This window comes from Taurulus bubalis (genome assembly GCF_910589615.1).
Source record: "Taurulus bubalis genome assembly, chromosome: 18".
Lineage (NCBI taxonomy): Eukaryota > Metazoa > Chordata > Actinopteri > Perciformes > Cottidae > Taurulus > Taurulus bubalis.
The window spans coordinates 8100191-8117408 of NC_136606.1; the positions used below are offsets into that span (position 1 = coordinate 8100191).

The window sequence follows — 17218 nt, forward strand, 5'->3', positions numbered from 1 at the left end:
CCTCCTCACTTTGCGTCCACTGCAGCTCAATTATTCTGCTCAATTAGTCAATCTGATCTGCATTTTCCCATCAGGTTTCCATCTTTGAGGAGAAATATGGCCTCAGAGTGGTCAATACGTTGCTCATTCATCAGCCCCGGGCCTGTCCATTTAAGGAAATGAGAAAAGGCCAGACAAACACATTGACCAGATGTGGCTGAGTTCATCAGGTACTTTCACACTAATTGAATTTATCCCATACAGCCTCTGAGTGGGATTAGGCAGATCATACACACATTGTTATCAGCTTGTTTTCACACCATGCTTCACAGAAACCTGGGATGAAGCCCTGCCTGCGTCAGTGTATTTTCCTCTGAGTGCCTAATTGAGGCAATGAAGAGAAAATGTGGTAATCTATCTTTGTTGAAACAGGGAAGGCTAATTACTTTTCTGATTCTTTTTTTTTTTTTGCTGGCCCTGTGAAGTGCTGTGAAAGACATCTTTACATTATCAAGGTTTTTTAAGTGAAAATACATCATCACTTATTAAAAGAGAATCATTTTCTAGTCCGACACCGACAGTTCAATTTGTAGCCTAACAGCTTCATTCCATCTACTATAGAGAGACTAGGGAGCCTAATAATAATAGTAATATCAATGCACAGCTCCATAGAATATGAAAAGCAAACATGGAGAAGGTGAATTTGGACAGCAATTAGGATGATTTCCTGGACTATACATCAGTCTGACATATGCATTACTGTATATTATTCTAAAAGTATTTTAATTCACTGGCAATGGAGTAGCTTTGTGCTTTTCACCAGTATGACATTTTGGATAACACAACATTATTTTTCTTCACTTATTTCAATAGTATCATTTTATTCAATCGTATTGTTATTTTATTTTGTATTACTATCATTTTTATTATGTATTTTTATTCGGTGTATTAGAGGTCACGAATGCATTGGTGTCAAATTGTTTTTACAGTGCACACTGTCTTATATTCGACTTCTCAGTAATATAGGAAGTACTTTGAATTCCAATTACCTGTATAAAAGGTGCTATACATTGAAAAGTGCTATACAAGTTTGATTGATTGAACATTCATGAACAGTCTATTTTAAGATAAGTGTCCTCTACTTGCTTTTAAAAAGACAACCGGTTCATTACCTGCATACTCAACACAAAAACATAAACTGTTTCTTTCAAATAGTAGTGGGCTACTCATAGACCCACATTTTCACAAGTTATATCGTTTTTTTCAGGAATTACTTTTTAAGAGCACAGATCAAAACAATGAACAGGTTACACTACCATCAAGTGTTGACTGAAGTGGCCCAATGCGACCCATCCGACGCGTTCTCCACACGTGTCTCGCAGAGGGGACGTACAACTGGGTGACCTGGAAAGAAAATAAGAAAATCATCATGAATTACATTAAATTCCTGCCAGAGCTCTGAATATCTTCCAAAAGCCTTCTTTTTATGAACTTTTCCACTTGTCAGTTGGTGCTTCTGGACCTGTGCTTACTTGCTTGTGAATTAATATTGTTCATATTTGAATTTATCTCGAATGTTCTGTTTTGGTTTTAATCTTTGTGAACTACTTTGTAACTTTTTTGAAAGGTGTTACCGGTATATAGATTGCAAATTTAAACTAGATGAATGTCTGTCCTGCCTCTCTATTTTCTTTGTTGAAAGAAAATAACTTAAAAGACCTCCTAGCTCCTTTAAACAGCTGTTTACATTTTCAGGGCTGAGATAAACTGTGAAAAACGTTTATCCTGACTTCATTTCATCTTATTTTTGGGGGAAATCAACAGAAAAGCCATAATTCTTTGAATTACTGACTTTAATCACTGTGTTAAACTCATATCAGGAAGCTTTGTGAATGCAGCTCTAGGTGATCAGGTTTTTATTTAGTTCACCAATAAGGCTTAAATCTGACATAATAGCACATCTAACAATGAACGAATACAACATCTAAACAGCTGTGATGACAGTCAATTACCTTATCTGCGCGGATGTTGACCTCCCCAGAGAGCCAGTGACCTGCTGGACAGAAGGGTCGTCTGATGTCGCGAGCTTTCACCATCTTCACCAAGTTAGTGATAACCTGCGTAGCAGATCAAACACAGACAGCCACACATCACATTAACAGCTCGAACTCGGCGATTATATCCACACAAAAATCCCTTCATTGTAAGATGAAGAATTGTACATTTAAAGTACTTTGCAGAGTAGAACGCACAACAATGCTGTAGAGGATTATCTGTGTTCAGGACGAGGTGCCTTCGCTTAGAGAAGGAAAAAAAGCAATTTGAGAATTTAGCCATTAGTGCGCCATTTATGGGGAGTATAAAAGAAAAACGACCTGTGCCGTCCCTCAATGTCCAGCCTTGTTAATTACTGGCGAGGTCTGCTGCTGACATCAGCCATCGGACAGAGAATGCAAAAGATCAGACGGCATCGGTTCACGGCACAGAGTACCAGCAGGGCTCTGGACCGGCCTGCAGAAGGCTCGGGGTTACAATGGTATTTCCCTTTGAAATAATGCTGTGGCTTTCTAACATGCAGAGCCATTTCGGCTACATGGTAAATTTAAAATGGACTAGCATTCATATAGCGCCTTTCTAGTCTTCCGACCAATCAAAGCGCTGGGCACTACATGACAACATTCACCCACTCACAACCTGCCAATCAGGATCTTAACTAATGCGCGCGCACACACACACACACACACACACACACACACACACACACACACACACACACACACACACACACACACACACACACACACACACACACACACGGCACAGCCATCGAGTAATTTGGAGTTCAGTATCTCGCCCAAGGATACTTCCACATGCAGAATGGAGGCTGGAATCGAACAGCCGACCTTCGGATTAGAAGAGCTGCACAGGTGAACATTAACGTCGGTTAAAATTCTGTACTCTGAAGTGGTCAGTTTGCTTTTGTCTGAACTTCTATTGACTTGCATGTGCTTTACAAATCTGTGGTATAAATCAATGAAGATGCATTCTCCAAAAATAAACCGTTTTTAGGTAAACAATGAAGACTGTGAATATCAACTTTTCCCAGCACATTTACTGGGCAAACTTTACGGACTGAATAAATGGGCTCTGCGGTTGCTATGGCTGGTCGACATCAGACATCCGCTAAATAATCTCCTGCATGTCGTTGCCTGAAGGTTCGCTAAGGGAGATGTTATGTCTGCCATAACAGTTACAGCCAGTCTATTTCCATATAATGCCCAGCATACATTATTTCAATCGAAATGTTCTTTTCTAAAGCACGCTATTTTCATAGAGCGACAATCAATCTCGGCCAATCACTGCAAGGCAGTGTCCGCAATAATGGCGAGTGCAAAATGCTGTAAAAGGCGCCTGGCGATGGGTTTGGAGCAGGCCTACCCCTCGACTCTGGGAATGAATAAGCATTCCTTAATTAGCCCATCGGGTTAAGTGCAAGCCTTAATGGGCCTTTCCCAAACTCCAGTGTGACATCGTTCTCCAAACATGGCCAAGAAGAAAGTTCCATTAGCAATATTAATACAAGCTTAGTTGATCATTTTCATTCAATTAACTTCTTTCAATTAAATAGATAGCTCGACAATGGAGGTGATAAAAGATGGGGAGGGACGGCTGATGACACGAACCAAACATTAGCGTGTTAGGGGTCAGCAGCGTTAAACCGACTGTAAATCCCACCGTTCAATTTGGAAAATGCATTTCCCCTGCTCCCCACTTCTTTAATGGGTCGTTTTAGCTGACAAAAGGCCTTTGAGCAGATTTTTTATGAAAATTTCTGACATGCTCTTCACGTATTTGCCACCTTTCACAGAACACCGGTGTTCACTTTTAAATCCTTCTGTCAAACACTAACAGCCAAGAAACTAAGTTGCTTGATTATCGTTTCCTTGATAGAGAACGGAGGGGTGAAATGAAAGGCAGGTGTGGAATGAGAAAAAGAGCCAAGGAGAATGAAGTTAATGCTGTTTTCTGCCTCATTACTTCTGGGTAAATAGCAAATGGATGACCTCCGTGGCAGTGCTCCATCTTGTCTTTGCCTGCTCATGCACAATGCTTGATTTCCACTAACACAGTCTAGGCATTAGGTCACTATGACTAATGCACAGAGTGGCTACACAAGGGTTATCCCTAATGTTAATGTGTCACATATGATGGTGTGTGTTTTTAGGTGTCAACGGAACAGAATCGACCAAATCTTGGAATATCGTCATGAGTTAATATGACACTAATAAGATGAAGTGGCTGGTAGCTTAGTTGGAAGTCCTGAGGTAGTCCTTTTGCCACAGAGGTCAACTTGTTTTGCATGTTTGTCATGTGTGACCGATTGCTCATGTGGCACAATCTGCCAACTGCCCATGTTTGGCACTGCATGAAAAAAAGCAAAATGTTCCTATTACTCAGGCCTCTGTGTGTTTGAATTGAAAACGTGTGTGAGTATACACGCACACACATACATACACTCACAATAGGTTACAAAGAAGATATATTTTTTTGCATATGTCCAAAATATGGCCTGTTAATATCTCCTTCACATGTTCATTTGAGAGTGGTCGTTCTTGGCACACATCTAAGCCTAATCTCTCTCACACACACACACACACACGCGCACACACGCACACATGCGCGCATACCAGCAATTGAATGTCGACAAATTCAAATGTTTGCAATTATAAATTCAATGTCTTCGGATCCGGATTATTTTCATTCAGAGATCATTTTCCGTCACACTCAAACTTAGAAACTTAATAAATAGGGAGTTGAATCCCTCGGGCAGCATGGGCCGCAAAGAAAACTAATTGTGTGCCATGCGTTATTACCAAACATAATTTCCTTGACAAATATTTTTAAAAACATGATGCACATTCAGCTGTAACAAGCGGGCAGCTTTATACGTTACCTTGAAGAGCTGTACCCAGCGTTTCTGCTCGGCCTGGATCCGCTGCTGAACCGCAGCGTTTGTCTTGACGCCCACACTGCGGAAGGCAGCCATGTACTCCAAGCAGTGCTCCGTTTTGGTCTCGGGGTAGGCCAGCTTGATGATTCCCAGGCACGCGTCCCTCAGACAGCGAGACAGAGTCACCAGCTCCGTCAGCGTGAAGGGCATCATGGAGGACTGCGTCTGACCTGTTGAGAGGGAGAATGTCCTCAGTCTTTAACAGATATTGATTTTCACATTTACATGGCGGCAGGACAGTGTGTGACTGCTGAAAGCAACTGGCGATTATTATTTTGGCTAAAACCAACAAATGAGGGAAATGGGAGGGGATAGATGAGAGCAGCTCCAGTGGGATGTGTCCCAAATAGACATTCATAATGTGCAGCAATCCCCCAACAATGTATCAACTTGTCAAAAGGGAGTGAAAAGCTGAAGAGTGCAATAGGATATTCAAAGCATAGAGTATTAATAGCAACAAACAACTATTAGCTATGTAAACATATAGTGGAGTAATGGCGTACTGAGCTTCCTCCATGTGTTGTAATCGAGCCTCTCCGGCTGCGTGCGCGCACTAGTGCGTGTGAGTCTCTATTGTGCTCCACTGACTAGCTAAAAACCACTGCTCTGCACTGCACTTATGACGGTTATCACTGATAACGCTGTCCCTACAGACAGCGTTGTCATGGACGTATGACGCCCACTCGTATGGAGGCGACCCCTCTGCTCTGAATATCGCATTTAAAACATTTAAGATCCGGTTAAACAGATGACAAAGTTAACTAACCTTCCATTTCGTGACCGAAAAACTCGCTGTCATGCACGGAGATGAGCGAGTGGCTGAAGAGGGAGCTGAAGAGATAGAAGAGGGGAATGATGCGGTTGGAGTCCTCAAACGACATGGGAGACCCTCGCGAGATCAGCTGTAGCAGCGGCACCATGGAGCTGATGGGGCAGGCAGAACGTATGAGTCATACGCTGTCACATAAAAGATACATTTGCCAATAATCTGCTTCCAATTAGCTTACCCAGTGATCATTTTTGTTGTCATGGAAGTGATCAGGTGCCAGAGATGCCTCAAGAAACGTGCATTGAAAGCTAAACTGTACAGAAGTCTGTAGAGAACAGAGAAGCAGAGACACACAGTCAATGTAAACATGTATTTTGATTAAGGATGCAGCGCTCATCAACAAGACATGAGTGAGAGAGCTATTTTACAACAATAAAATCTCTTTCCGTCAATCTGTCTGCTATGTTGAGATTGTTAAATTAGCCCTGTTAACCAAAGGACCCATAAGGTTAACCAACATTTCCCTCATAGAATGTTCTTCGTCTTTCTCTCCCGTTTTATACCTTATGAGGGCCGAAAAGAGATTAAATGAGCCATTAAGCTTTATTTAGGCGAGGCACCTTCCATTAGTAAACTAGTTGCTGGCGAGGATACCCAGCTCGGGTCATAAACAGCCCTCTGGCTTCCTGCTGGAGCCCCATTTAACTTAATGGCAAGGGGAGCAAGACAATGGAGGACGGAGGAGGAGGGGAAGCCTGGCCCTCGCTGTGACCCCGCAGCGCCAGCATGCTTCCACACTCACAGTGAATTACATGATAACACTAAGGAGGGCCCACATACCTTGCTATAGTCGCTCTGCACTCAACGGGCTGTGGCACCAAGGTGTGAAGCTGCTCTTTGTTCAAGTGTGTGTGTGTGTGTGTGTGTGTGTGTGTGTGTGTGTGTGTGTGTGTGTGTGTGTGTGTGTGTGTGTGTGTGTGTGTGTGTGTGTGTGTGTGTTTGTGTGTGTGTGTTCCTAAATTGCATAGCTTTTCACACAGAGGGTAAGTACAGGTGACAATAATGTGGTAAGTAAGCTAAAAGGCAAAATAAAGTGCCCCTGCATATAATAGGCCCTTGTTTAAGAGTGACAGTGCTGACACCTATAAGGATGCTTGCATTTAATAGGGCAGCATCATGTTTCCTCAGTAGAGGAGAGGGGCAAAGGTCAGTGAAGAAAAAAAAGAGCTAAGAGACTAGAAGAGAGAACAAAGTAGAGTGAGAGCAAAGCGGAATCCTAAATTTGCTGAATATTCGCATCTCAATGTCAATGCTCAAATCCCCATTTCACCATTCAATCTACCAAAACCCATTCAAAACTCCTGAAATGGAAATGAGCATTAGGAGCCGAGTGTCAGACAACCCTCAATACGGCTTGAAAAATGGTTTGTGCCGAGCACACACCATCTGTCAGTACTACAAGGCTCAGGAGAGAAGCGAGGAGTAGTGCTGTGGGCTCATAACAAGTGATGCGGGTGTTTGATTGAAATGGGAAACAAAGCACTAAATGCCAGCTGACATACTGATTTACAGCCTGAGAGAACCCAAACCCCCATTTCAATCATGGAATGAACCACTAATAAACAAAGTCAAGACATCAAAAGGGGTTGCCTGTGCATGTGTGTGTGTGTGTGTGTGTGTGTGTGTGTGTGTGTGTGTGTGTGTGTGTGTGTGTGTGTGTGTGTGTGTGTGTGTGTAAAGCAGCTTGATAAATCACAACCCGATCATTTCATTTTACAGTAATGAAAGAATCTCTGTTCAGCAGAAAAGAACAGCAGCGGAGCTCGAGTCAGATTTGTAGCCGTAAAGACTCAACGAGCGAGTTTCCACCTAAATACACATTTGTTTAGCAGACCTCTGTATTAACATGATCAACACCATTATCTCATGACAACACAAAAATCACAGCTACCATTCAAAAGTAAATGAAGGACCAGAGCTCATCTGCGCTCACTTTCATCAGAGCGAGCCCCGTTAGCAACAGCGTGCTACAATGAGTGGAAACCAAACTATCAAAGGGAAGCTACACCAAATATCCAACACTAAACTAAGTGAAGTTACACTGTACCCACAAACCTGGGCAAGTACAATTTGCAAACCAATCAAAAATCAATTTTGGTCCCGAATCATTGTACAGCTTTTTAAGTTGTCCTCTAAAGAAAATTAACTTCATGAGACATTTTACATATTTATTAAAAAGGCAGTGTGCCGGGCTGGACGACCGGCCAGCTTCTCTTTTTTTTTGCTGTAAGAGCAGTAAATCAAGGCAGGGATGCAATTTGCTCCCCTTAGCCTCTTGTAAAGCTATCCCGTCCACTCCCGCAGTGATTAATCTTTCTCAGTGAGCTAATTATTTTGTACAGATATCCAATAATGATGGAAGACGAAGGGCGGGATTTATGGTAAAAGCGAAGAGAAGGAGGAAGCCGTAAAAATAAATAAAATAAGGGGAATGGGGAAATTCCTCCTAGTTGACCATTGGACTTGAGTGTTCAGTTCAGTTTTTTATTACTAAGGAAGCACATGCTCATCCTCTTACGCATGGTTTTGTATATGCTTGGGCATCTAAAGAAGCAGGATGGAGTTGCAATCGTGTTATGAATCTTCATACATGGACATCCCCACGCCGCACATTTAAATCCACTAGCAGCAACTGGCTCCACTAATAATTAACTAGAGCAGGTTTACCCTCCACGAAGCTCAGTCTAGATCACCTCCCATCAGTCAATGCACCAACCCCCCCCCCCCCCCCCCCCCCCCCCCCCCCCCCCCCCCCCTCCACACACACACACACACACACACACACACACACACACACACACACACACACACACACACACACACACACACACACACACACACACACCACCTCTGACATCCTGGCTCTAATGTAATCAACCTGAGAAAGGGTAATTGCCCTCATCTAGAACTGACAGCTTTCCTGACATCCCGGCTTCCTTTGCCGGTTATAAATGCCAGTGGGTGTGGACCACTGATAACGGCCTGCCTCACTTCACCGTTATTTATATTACTGCTTACAGCGCGGAAACACATAAAGACACAGTTTTCCTCTCAATCAGGTAGGTGTGCAAACAAGCTCTCTGAACGCAATTCTGATCTCGACGAGACGTGTAAAATCTTATGATATTAAATAAAAACAGAAAAAAAGGACCTCACTTTTGTTTTCATGTTTGGATTCAGAAACACTGCGGGACGCACCGTGGTTGCAGTTACAAAATGTAAAACACTAAATGCATTTTATTGAAATTAGGGAAGTATGCTGACAGCCTCTGCTATTTTTGATGAAAATACTAGATAAAGTTGTCTTGTCCTTGCCACGATAAAGTAACAATGGGTTTATGTATTTGTACCTGACTTTTGGCACCATGAGGCGATGCTGAACCATGAGTGTGTGACAGATGGATGCCATCATGGTGAAAACCTCCTCGCTGGCCGAGTCCCTCCACACCAGGTTCAGCAGGGCGTTAGTCTGATGCTTCGTGTCCAGCTTGTGGACACACTCCTCTGTGATCAGCTGCACAGAGATTCTGCTGTCATCCTGATAGAAAAGGAAATACGGAAAATGATTTGTGACAGAGAATTCTTTTTTGGAAAAATCATTCAAAAACATTTTTGTTTATTGTATAAATGTGGCTAATTAGTATTATTATTTGCCATTTGTATCAATTGATTTTAATGGCCAAAACCATCAATCTTATTTTGAGTCATCTTTTTATTAAAAATGTAACAATTTAAATTGCCCAACTAGAGAATATCTTTACACATACAGACTATTGTGCTGTGCTTTAATTAATTAATTAATTACCTTAACACTTACTTTTTTGTTATATTTATTCATATTTCTAAGAGTACTCAAACATATAAGAATGGGACAACTTTCATATCCATATAAAACAGCTGTAAATTAAAGGGGAGCGCTATATTTGAAACACAAAAACTAAAAGGAGAGCATCATTAGGAAACGGAATTATCTTATCTTCATAATCGTTGGAAAATAAAACTAAAGTAATCGTTTTGTTTATGTGCCCAATTTATCACTAATATTGCTTCTAATCTTTGAAATCCATTACCATTTTGTGTGTACATATATGTCCGTGTGTACAGTATGCAACGTACCTGCTTGGGTGTTGGATGGATGCCAGCGTCATCGTCGTCCTCTGAGTCGCTGGTAACTTCCGGCCTGCTGCTGCTCTCTGACACGGGCAGCAGCGGCAGTAGCGTCTGCAGAGCCCGGAGGTACAGCAGGAGACCCTCCTCTGATAGAGAGCCTGCCAACACACATCACCATTATATTTCCTATCTTCATCTCTATCAATCAGAGTTCCTACTTCACATGAGAATATATATACATATATACACACTGGCCTGTGTACACACATACACTGTATACCCACCTAAACAGTTCTCCCCTGCAGAGAGGACAAAGTAAAACAGCCACGGCGCCTGAATCTGTGCTGCTGAGGAGGAGCCGATGGTGACCTGGAGGGAGCTCAGGAAGGCCTCGAATGGGAACGAGAGACGGACGTCCGACAGCGCCGGGATAAAGAAGTGAAAGATCTGCTCGGTGAACGGTGGAGAGATGAACTCCTTAGTAAAGGCTGCAAATACAAACTGCCTGTAGGACGACAAACGGAAGTAAATCTATTACATGAATCATAATACTGAATGTTCACACATAAATTAGCTAAGACGAGAGGGTGTTGTAACGTCACCCTGCTCTTTCTGCGGTGTGAGTGCTCCAATATTGTGTCTCCAAACAGAGCTGCTTTGTGTGGCCCAGTCTCACACATCTGGTGGGCCAAGTCAGATAATTAGCTGTGAGAGTCAGTGTGTACACAAGTTTCTCTCACTCCCGCCTTGCTTTTCTTCAAAGAAGAAAAGAAGTCGCCTGTCGTTTGTTATTAAGAATGTCTGAAACTGAGGGCAAACAGCTTGATATTCTACACTCTGGCGAGCGAGTCTGGGGGTCTTTTATGGCTTGTTGTAAATTGGTCTCTGCAGCAATTACTGCTTAGACCACTGACTAGAGGGAACACAAACTGCTGTTTGTCTGATCAGTTTGCTGGAAGATTTTTAAAGAACTCACAATGGACAAAGAGTTTCCTTTCCTTTCCTGCCATCACGCCACTGTCTTTTCTCTAAACTCAAAAGACAGCTATTTGGGACAATATCGTCAAATTTAGGTTTATCATTAAATTATTATCATCCTATTATGCGATACTCTATTAATTGTCAATGGAGGAAATTTGCTTTTTCGCCTCCTCCAGAGGAAGGTCACACAACAAGGTCAGCAGTGCGGCACTGTCCAAGTAACTTACCAAAAGGTCATTGCTAATAGACACTTCAGCAGAAGGTGTATCATCTCTTAGTCTTTGTTGCTAGTTATGTTTATGTTTAATTTGGTTATTGCTGCATTTTTCTGGAGCAACTGCTCTTTGTGTTTTTTGTGTATGGCACTGTGACGCTTCCCAGCAGCAGCCTCTGAAATTACCTCTTAATAAGCAATAACTAAATAGCAGTACAAATTTGTTTTTGGTGGAGAACTTGGTACGGGTGACCCATGAATGAACACTTCAGATGCTAATTAATTAGAATACAAAATGATTTGTAATGTTTTATTAAAGTAAAACTTGTCATGTACGTTTTGGTGTTGAAATTTGCACACTGCCGAGCAAAACGCTCCAGTGTTCACACCCTGATCTGACAGTTACTTGAGTCTGGTGCTCTACCTTGCGCCTGTTGTGCAGGAGGAGTAGGAAAAGTGCAGAGGTTTGAGGATGTGCTCCAACAGTGTGCTTGCCATAGGGATAGAAGGAGCATCACTGTACTCCAGACTTGAAGGGAGCCTGTGATTCACAAGAATATACAGCGACCTGTAGTATCCTGAAGAGAAAGCACAGATTGGGAAAACGATTCATAAAGGATATCAAGACACAAGCTCACTTTTTAAACCGCTAATGATATAATTTCACACTGTACATAAACATATATGCAGTCAAAGTTCCTGTTTGAAGTAACGAGTGTAGAATTGCTGCAACAATTAAAAGACGACAATAGTCAGTCGTACACGTAATCAAATGTACTCTTAAATAAGCATAATATACATTCTTATTTATGAAAAGAATGTAAAAGGAGAAGCAAGGATAACCTGCAACATTATTTTGCCTGTAAAAATAGGGCTAGCCAGTTTGTAAGGCTAATTATGCTTCAATGACTGCAGTTGACATAGCGCCCGAAAATTAAACAACAGTACTGTTGAAATGAGTAATTGACTTGTATAAACCCAGGTGACAGTCAGGGCAGGACCTGCCCGTGTGCAGATAAAAGTAGTCAAACACACTTTTGATATTGACACACATTCCCCATCTCTACAACCCTGAATGTTTGACAATCAGGCCATATACGGTTTATTTGCATCTGTGCTACAGAGGCTGGAATAAGGTCATTGTTTGCAATATTGCATTTGTTTTAATCCTCCACAAAACTGACAGCAGACACAATGACAATCGGTAATGCATTTCCTCATCAAAGCCAAGACAGTAATATCCATGCTGATTATATTTGACCTACCTGTTTGTACCATATAGTGCAAAATCTGCTCGAGTAATGACGCTACATAGTTAGCATCTGGAATAACGGGAAAATAGGTTTTCTCTGAAGAAAATATTTCTAGCATCCGCATGGGAACCGTCACATTTAAACTGTCATCCTTGCAGTTCTGTAGGAGTCTGGGGAGACAAAAAGAGGGACAGGTGAGATAGTGGCAACAACTGCAGCTTTCTTTGGTGTGACGTGTTTATGCATCCAGCAGCTAAAAATAGGAATCCATTCTTGTTATCTTTGGGTACTGTACCTGCAGCAGAAGCCTAAAATCCTCTTGATCTGAAACATACATGTCTGTCTTTGTGGGCCGACCAACAGTTTCACAAACTGACTGTTGTGTTTCACCAGGTTCTGGCACAACCATATCTTTATGAACACACAAACAGACAGCATTTGTAAGATGTAGATTAGACCTCTCTGACTATAATGCAATATGTACAACAATCAATATACTTGCAATTAAAAGATATATTTAATTCTCACCAATCTATGTGCATCCACACTTTGTCTATAGAAAAATATGAGTTGTCTTGATAAGAGGCAAAGACCAGGACCGTCCAAGACACGCAGAGCTCCCCCTCCCTGCGTCTGGCTGGCGCACTCGTCAAATCTGGCCCTCTGGATGGCATACTGGAAGAAAAAGTTAAAAGGTCACATACTGCAAATGCTTTGTTCACACAGACTTGTTTGAATAATATCACACATATAGCACACTTGCCTGGTTGGGATAGTCAGCCAGAGTTCATATTTTCAATGGCTCAACAGGTAAGAAAATAGTACCATGTCTTAAAATATCACACACCAAAAAGTATTTACGAATAAGCAGAAAAAAGGAGTGTCTCTTTTGGACTGTGATTATGAAACATGACCAAAAAAAAGTAAGACAAAAATCTTCTTTTTTTTTTGCCACTGGCTGCAAATGACTAGTCCCACACACATTTGCCAAATCCTTACTGTTGAGGGGCAGTACAAAATATTAAGAAGAAGAAGAAGAAGAAGAAGAAGAAGAAGAAGAAGAAGAAGAAGAAGAAGAAGACTCAACCACATGGCAAAGTAATGGTTTATCATCAGACTTCCTGATTTGATGTTTGGGCACCCTGCGCCATGGTCACAGATGTGCATTCAAACAGCTGTAATTAAGCTTTCAGAAGAAAGATACACTAACCCACTGACTCAACCACAGGCTCCAAAGCATCTTCAAGATCTTGAGACAGGCAGCGCATCTTTCATAAGCCACCTGCATGTTAGGGTTTCATGTGCGAGAGCTGACACACACTGTGCGTTTCAATACCCATTCTACCAATCTATTTAGTGTGCTGGAAAAATATTTAGTATGTCCAAAAACTAGTATGTCAAATGCAAAAAATATGAGGTTGTCCTTCTGCATCCGGTAGCAATTTGCAAGCCAGCATGCTTTTCTGACTATTTTTACCCACAAACATCTTTGCAGCACATATACAGTATGTGCAGGAGGGTCAAAGTTCAAGGTGCACTGTTACGACAAAGTAGTATGGCCCAATTGAATGCATACTGCATGCAACAGCACGTACTTTGTAAGGGCAGCTGCAGTATGTACTAAAAGTAGAAAGAAAAAGATTGCAATTTGGAAAGCAGTGACAAGGTCATTGGAATCAAGTGGGCATATCTCACAGATGTTAAGTAAAATTAGGCTCACAATACTCAATGTTTAACAGCCAAACCCCTTATGTTAGTTACTTACACTAACCAGTACCTACAAAATACGGTTTTCCTTGTTCCTCCATTTACTCTGATGATACAGATAACATTTCTGATTCCAAAACTGAATATTTGATTCATGCAGTAATAAAAGAAACCTTATAAAAGAGGTCCGTCTAGTGCTTGCAGACTTACCTGTCGTTTCAAGTCCTGGTAGCCACGTATGTAGGACTGAATGATAATGGAATTCTTCAGTCGTTTTCTTTCATCCTAAGTAATAAAAGCACAAACCTTAGAACGCACAATCTTTGACCATGACACCAAAATAGACTAATACCAGACAATCTTGAAACTCAACTAAATATTACTCTTTTGGGCTGCATGAATTTAACTTAAATGTATAGTGCAAAATAGTAGCAAAACTGATTTGTTATTGTGCAAGCAGCAGCAAGACATCCTTCAAATGAGCAGCTTGTTACTCACCTCTCTTTTTCGTCTTTCTTCTTGAGTGCGGTGCAGCAGAGAAGCTTTCTCCTCCTGAAAAAAAAACACAAGAAATCCTGAAAACACTTTAAAACAATAACATGTATTGTGATTGTCGCTTAAGCACAGATATGTGAGAGAACAGTAGGTATGTTGTCACTGTTTTGTCACCGATTAATTTCCCTCCACTTACCTTTTTACTTGCTCCTCCAAGTGATACCTTGGGTCTTGTCTTGAAATCTCCCTCAAAGCTAAACATTGTTAGATTTTTCCCATTGACTGATTCAGAGGTTGCCACGAATTTCTGAAAGAGAAAATGAAACTGAAGTAATTATACATCGTTGACGCCTGAGGGCAAAGCAAACACTGAAATCAAATGACACAAAAATGAACCGACAACTCGTCGGCTCTAATTTAATAGCAATTAAATTGGGCTAACGCTAATCGATTATTCCACAATGAGAACAAAGTGCCTTGCGTTTGCCGTTTGTAATTTATATGACAAATACAAACCAGTCGTGAGCGTGAAAACGTGGGCAACGTTCAAACGACTAAACGGGAGGTTAACTTCAGCTCGTTATTTGGCTGACAGCTTCAGTTTGGTTGCAACAATAGTTAGCTAGCCGGTTCACTTAGCTAGCTAATGACTCAGCAGCTGTCAGGAGCTAAACGGAGCCGTTTATGTGATCTGACTCCAAGCAGCTACGGGGGCAGCACGTAACAAACCATTTATTGATGATGTGTCGCAGTACTGATTCATATATTTGTGAGAAACTTGATTTTGTAGCCGTTACAGCTAGCTAGCAGAGAAGCTAAGCACTGAGGAGAGGCTAACTTTACGGGGGGTGTATTCCTCTCCCTTTTCTTTCTGACATCGGGTCATATTACAGGAGACTCATCTGAGAATTAGAAGCGTTTACCTTTGACTTTTGATTTATGGAGTGAGACGGGGACAGTAACTCAGAGAAGGCTGTTTAGGTTAATCCAAACGTCAAGTCTTCTTTTCCTGCTCTCTCTCTAGAAATCAACACAACACAGGGAGCAGAGAACTTAACTGTTTCCGGTTCCGGCCATTCCGAAGACCTGATTGGACGAAACTCTTGTCAATATACCACATAAACCGCCTCTCATCGAGATGCATGGAGAATGTTCTGTAAGTAGTAACGTCGGCCTCATTTGTAAGATTAAAGAGGTACACCACGTTAAATTACTGGTTTAGAATTAGAATTGTATTGTATTTTTCATTGTATACATAAACACATAGATGCTTGTTGGTGTAATATTTTACAGGTGATTTTTCCAACAATACATAATACCCTTTACCGGACAAAGCTTTTCCCCTTGAAGTTATAGACAAAGACATAGAGTATGAGTGGATGGATGTTTATTAGTGAACCTGGACATTTCTATCCTGGGGTCATATCCAGTATATTTGACCAAAGGTAGGTAATTACTTCTTTACACAAGTGACATAATCCTCTTTTAACGACACAATACATTGTTTCATATACTGTAGGACCCTCGTTACACAGCTGGAAAAAAAACGTTATTTAAAAAATTCATAAAAGGAAGTAAACAAATAATCTCACCAGGGCTAAAGGGGGTTTGCTTTGTTGTCATGGAACATATGTTCCATTCCCACCCACTTATATGAGAACTTCAAGGACTTCTAGTCCATGTTGGCCTACTGAGATTTCATTTTCAAATGTCTTATTAAACTATAGCCAATGTGGACAAAAACTACTTAAAGTGCTCAGAAAAATATCAACGTTATTAGATTACTTGATGTGTTCACTGATATGCAGATTTTGTTTAAATGCAGAAAACGAAACCAGTCAAATACAGCAAACAACAATGGCCTGCCAGCAAAAAAAACTAAGAAAAAACTAAAAGGTGATCTCACATGAACATTGGTTTATAGGTTTTAATTGAATTTAAATGTATCACTGTTTTCTGATGTTATTCATACATGGTTCATATGAGTTTTAGCGTTTCTTCAATGCACTGGACTGGTTATTTTATAATAGAAAATTCCTGAATGTGTTTATCTATAGTCTCTAATTACATGTGGTCCAAGGCTCAGTCCTTGGACCAATTACAGTATACCCACGAGAGGGAAGGCATCTGTGCCAACGCACACCGATCACACAGTTCATATCAAATCTAGTTATGTTTAGATATTTAAACAGCTCTAATATGTACAATATATTTCTACAGCAAGGACCCCTTGTTTTACATGTCTTAGTTGTATGTTCATCTTGATTATGTTATTTGTCTAAACCGTTGACCTCTTCAGAGTCTGCACACAGCTGGAGGTCTTGGAAAGATCTGGCAGTCAGTATCATTATTATAAGGCCTTTTTTGCAATGTTATGTTTTGTGCTTATGGAAATTAACATTATTATGTTGTAATACTGCACTATGATGGTCATGTATGATGTTTTTTGTTTGTTTTGGAGACTGTCAAATACATACTTATTAACATATTACACATGAAGATAATAATAAGTATGATATGATGATTTTTATTAACAGTAGTAGATCTATTTCTGTGTATACCTGATATCATGCAAAAGTTTGTCTTCAAAGACCTGTAAGATGTTGCTTTAAGTTTTTTTGAACAGTTTTGGCATACAA

General features: G+C 40.9%; 1 protein-coding gene across 1 annotated transcript in view; it reads right to left on the reverse strand.

Annotated features, from left to right (window-relative positions):
* Positions 1-14841, reverse strand: part of ube3c (ubiquitin protein ligase E3C) — a gene marked incomplete at its 5' end in the record, with an annotated part of 28119 nt that extends 13278 nt beyond the window's left edge. The window contains 15 exons of the mRNA XM_079234516.1: positions 1296-1383; positions 1992-2096; positions 4934-5160; positions 5757-5914; positions 5998-6084; positions 9170-9357; positions 9936-10087; positions 10214-10434; positions 11549-11702; positions 12390-12547; positions 12673-12788; positions 12906-13052; positions 14295-14369; positions 14583-14636; positions 14776-14841. Of these exons, the coding sequence (XP_079090642.1) occupies positions 1296-1383; positions 1992-2096; positions 4934-5160; positions 5757-5914; positions 5998-6084; positions 9170-9357; positions 9936-10087; positions 10214-10434; positions 11549-11702; positions 12390-12547; positions 12673-12788; positions 12906-13052; positions 14295-14369; positions 14583-14636; positions 14776-14841 (1996 nt within the window). The remainder of the gene's footprint in view (positions 1-1295; positions 1384-1991; positions 2097-4933; positions 5161-5756; positions 5915-5997; positions 6085-9169; positions 9358-9935; positions 10088-10213; positions 10435-11548; positions 11703-12389; positions 12548-12672; positions 12789-12905; positions 13053-14294; positions 14370-14582; positions 14637-14775) is intronic.
* Between the last annotated feature and the right edge of the window lie 2377 nt (positions 14842-17218).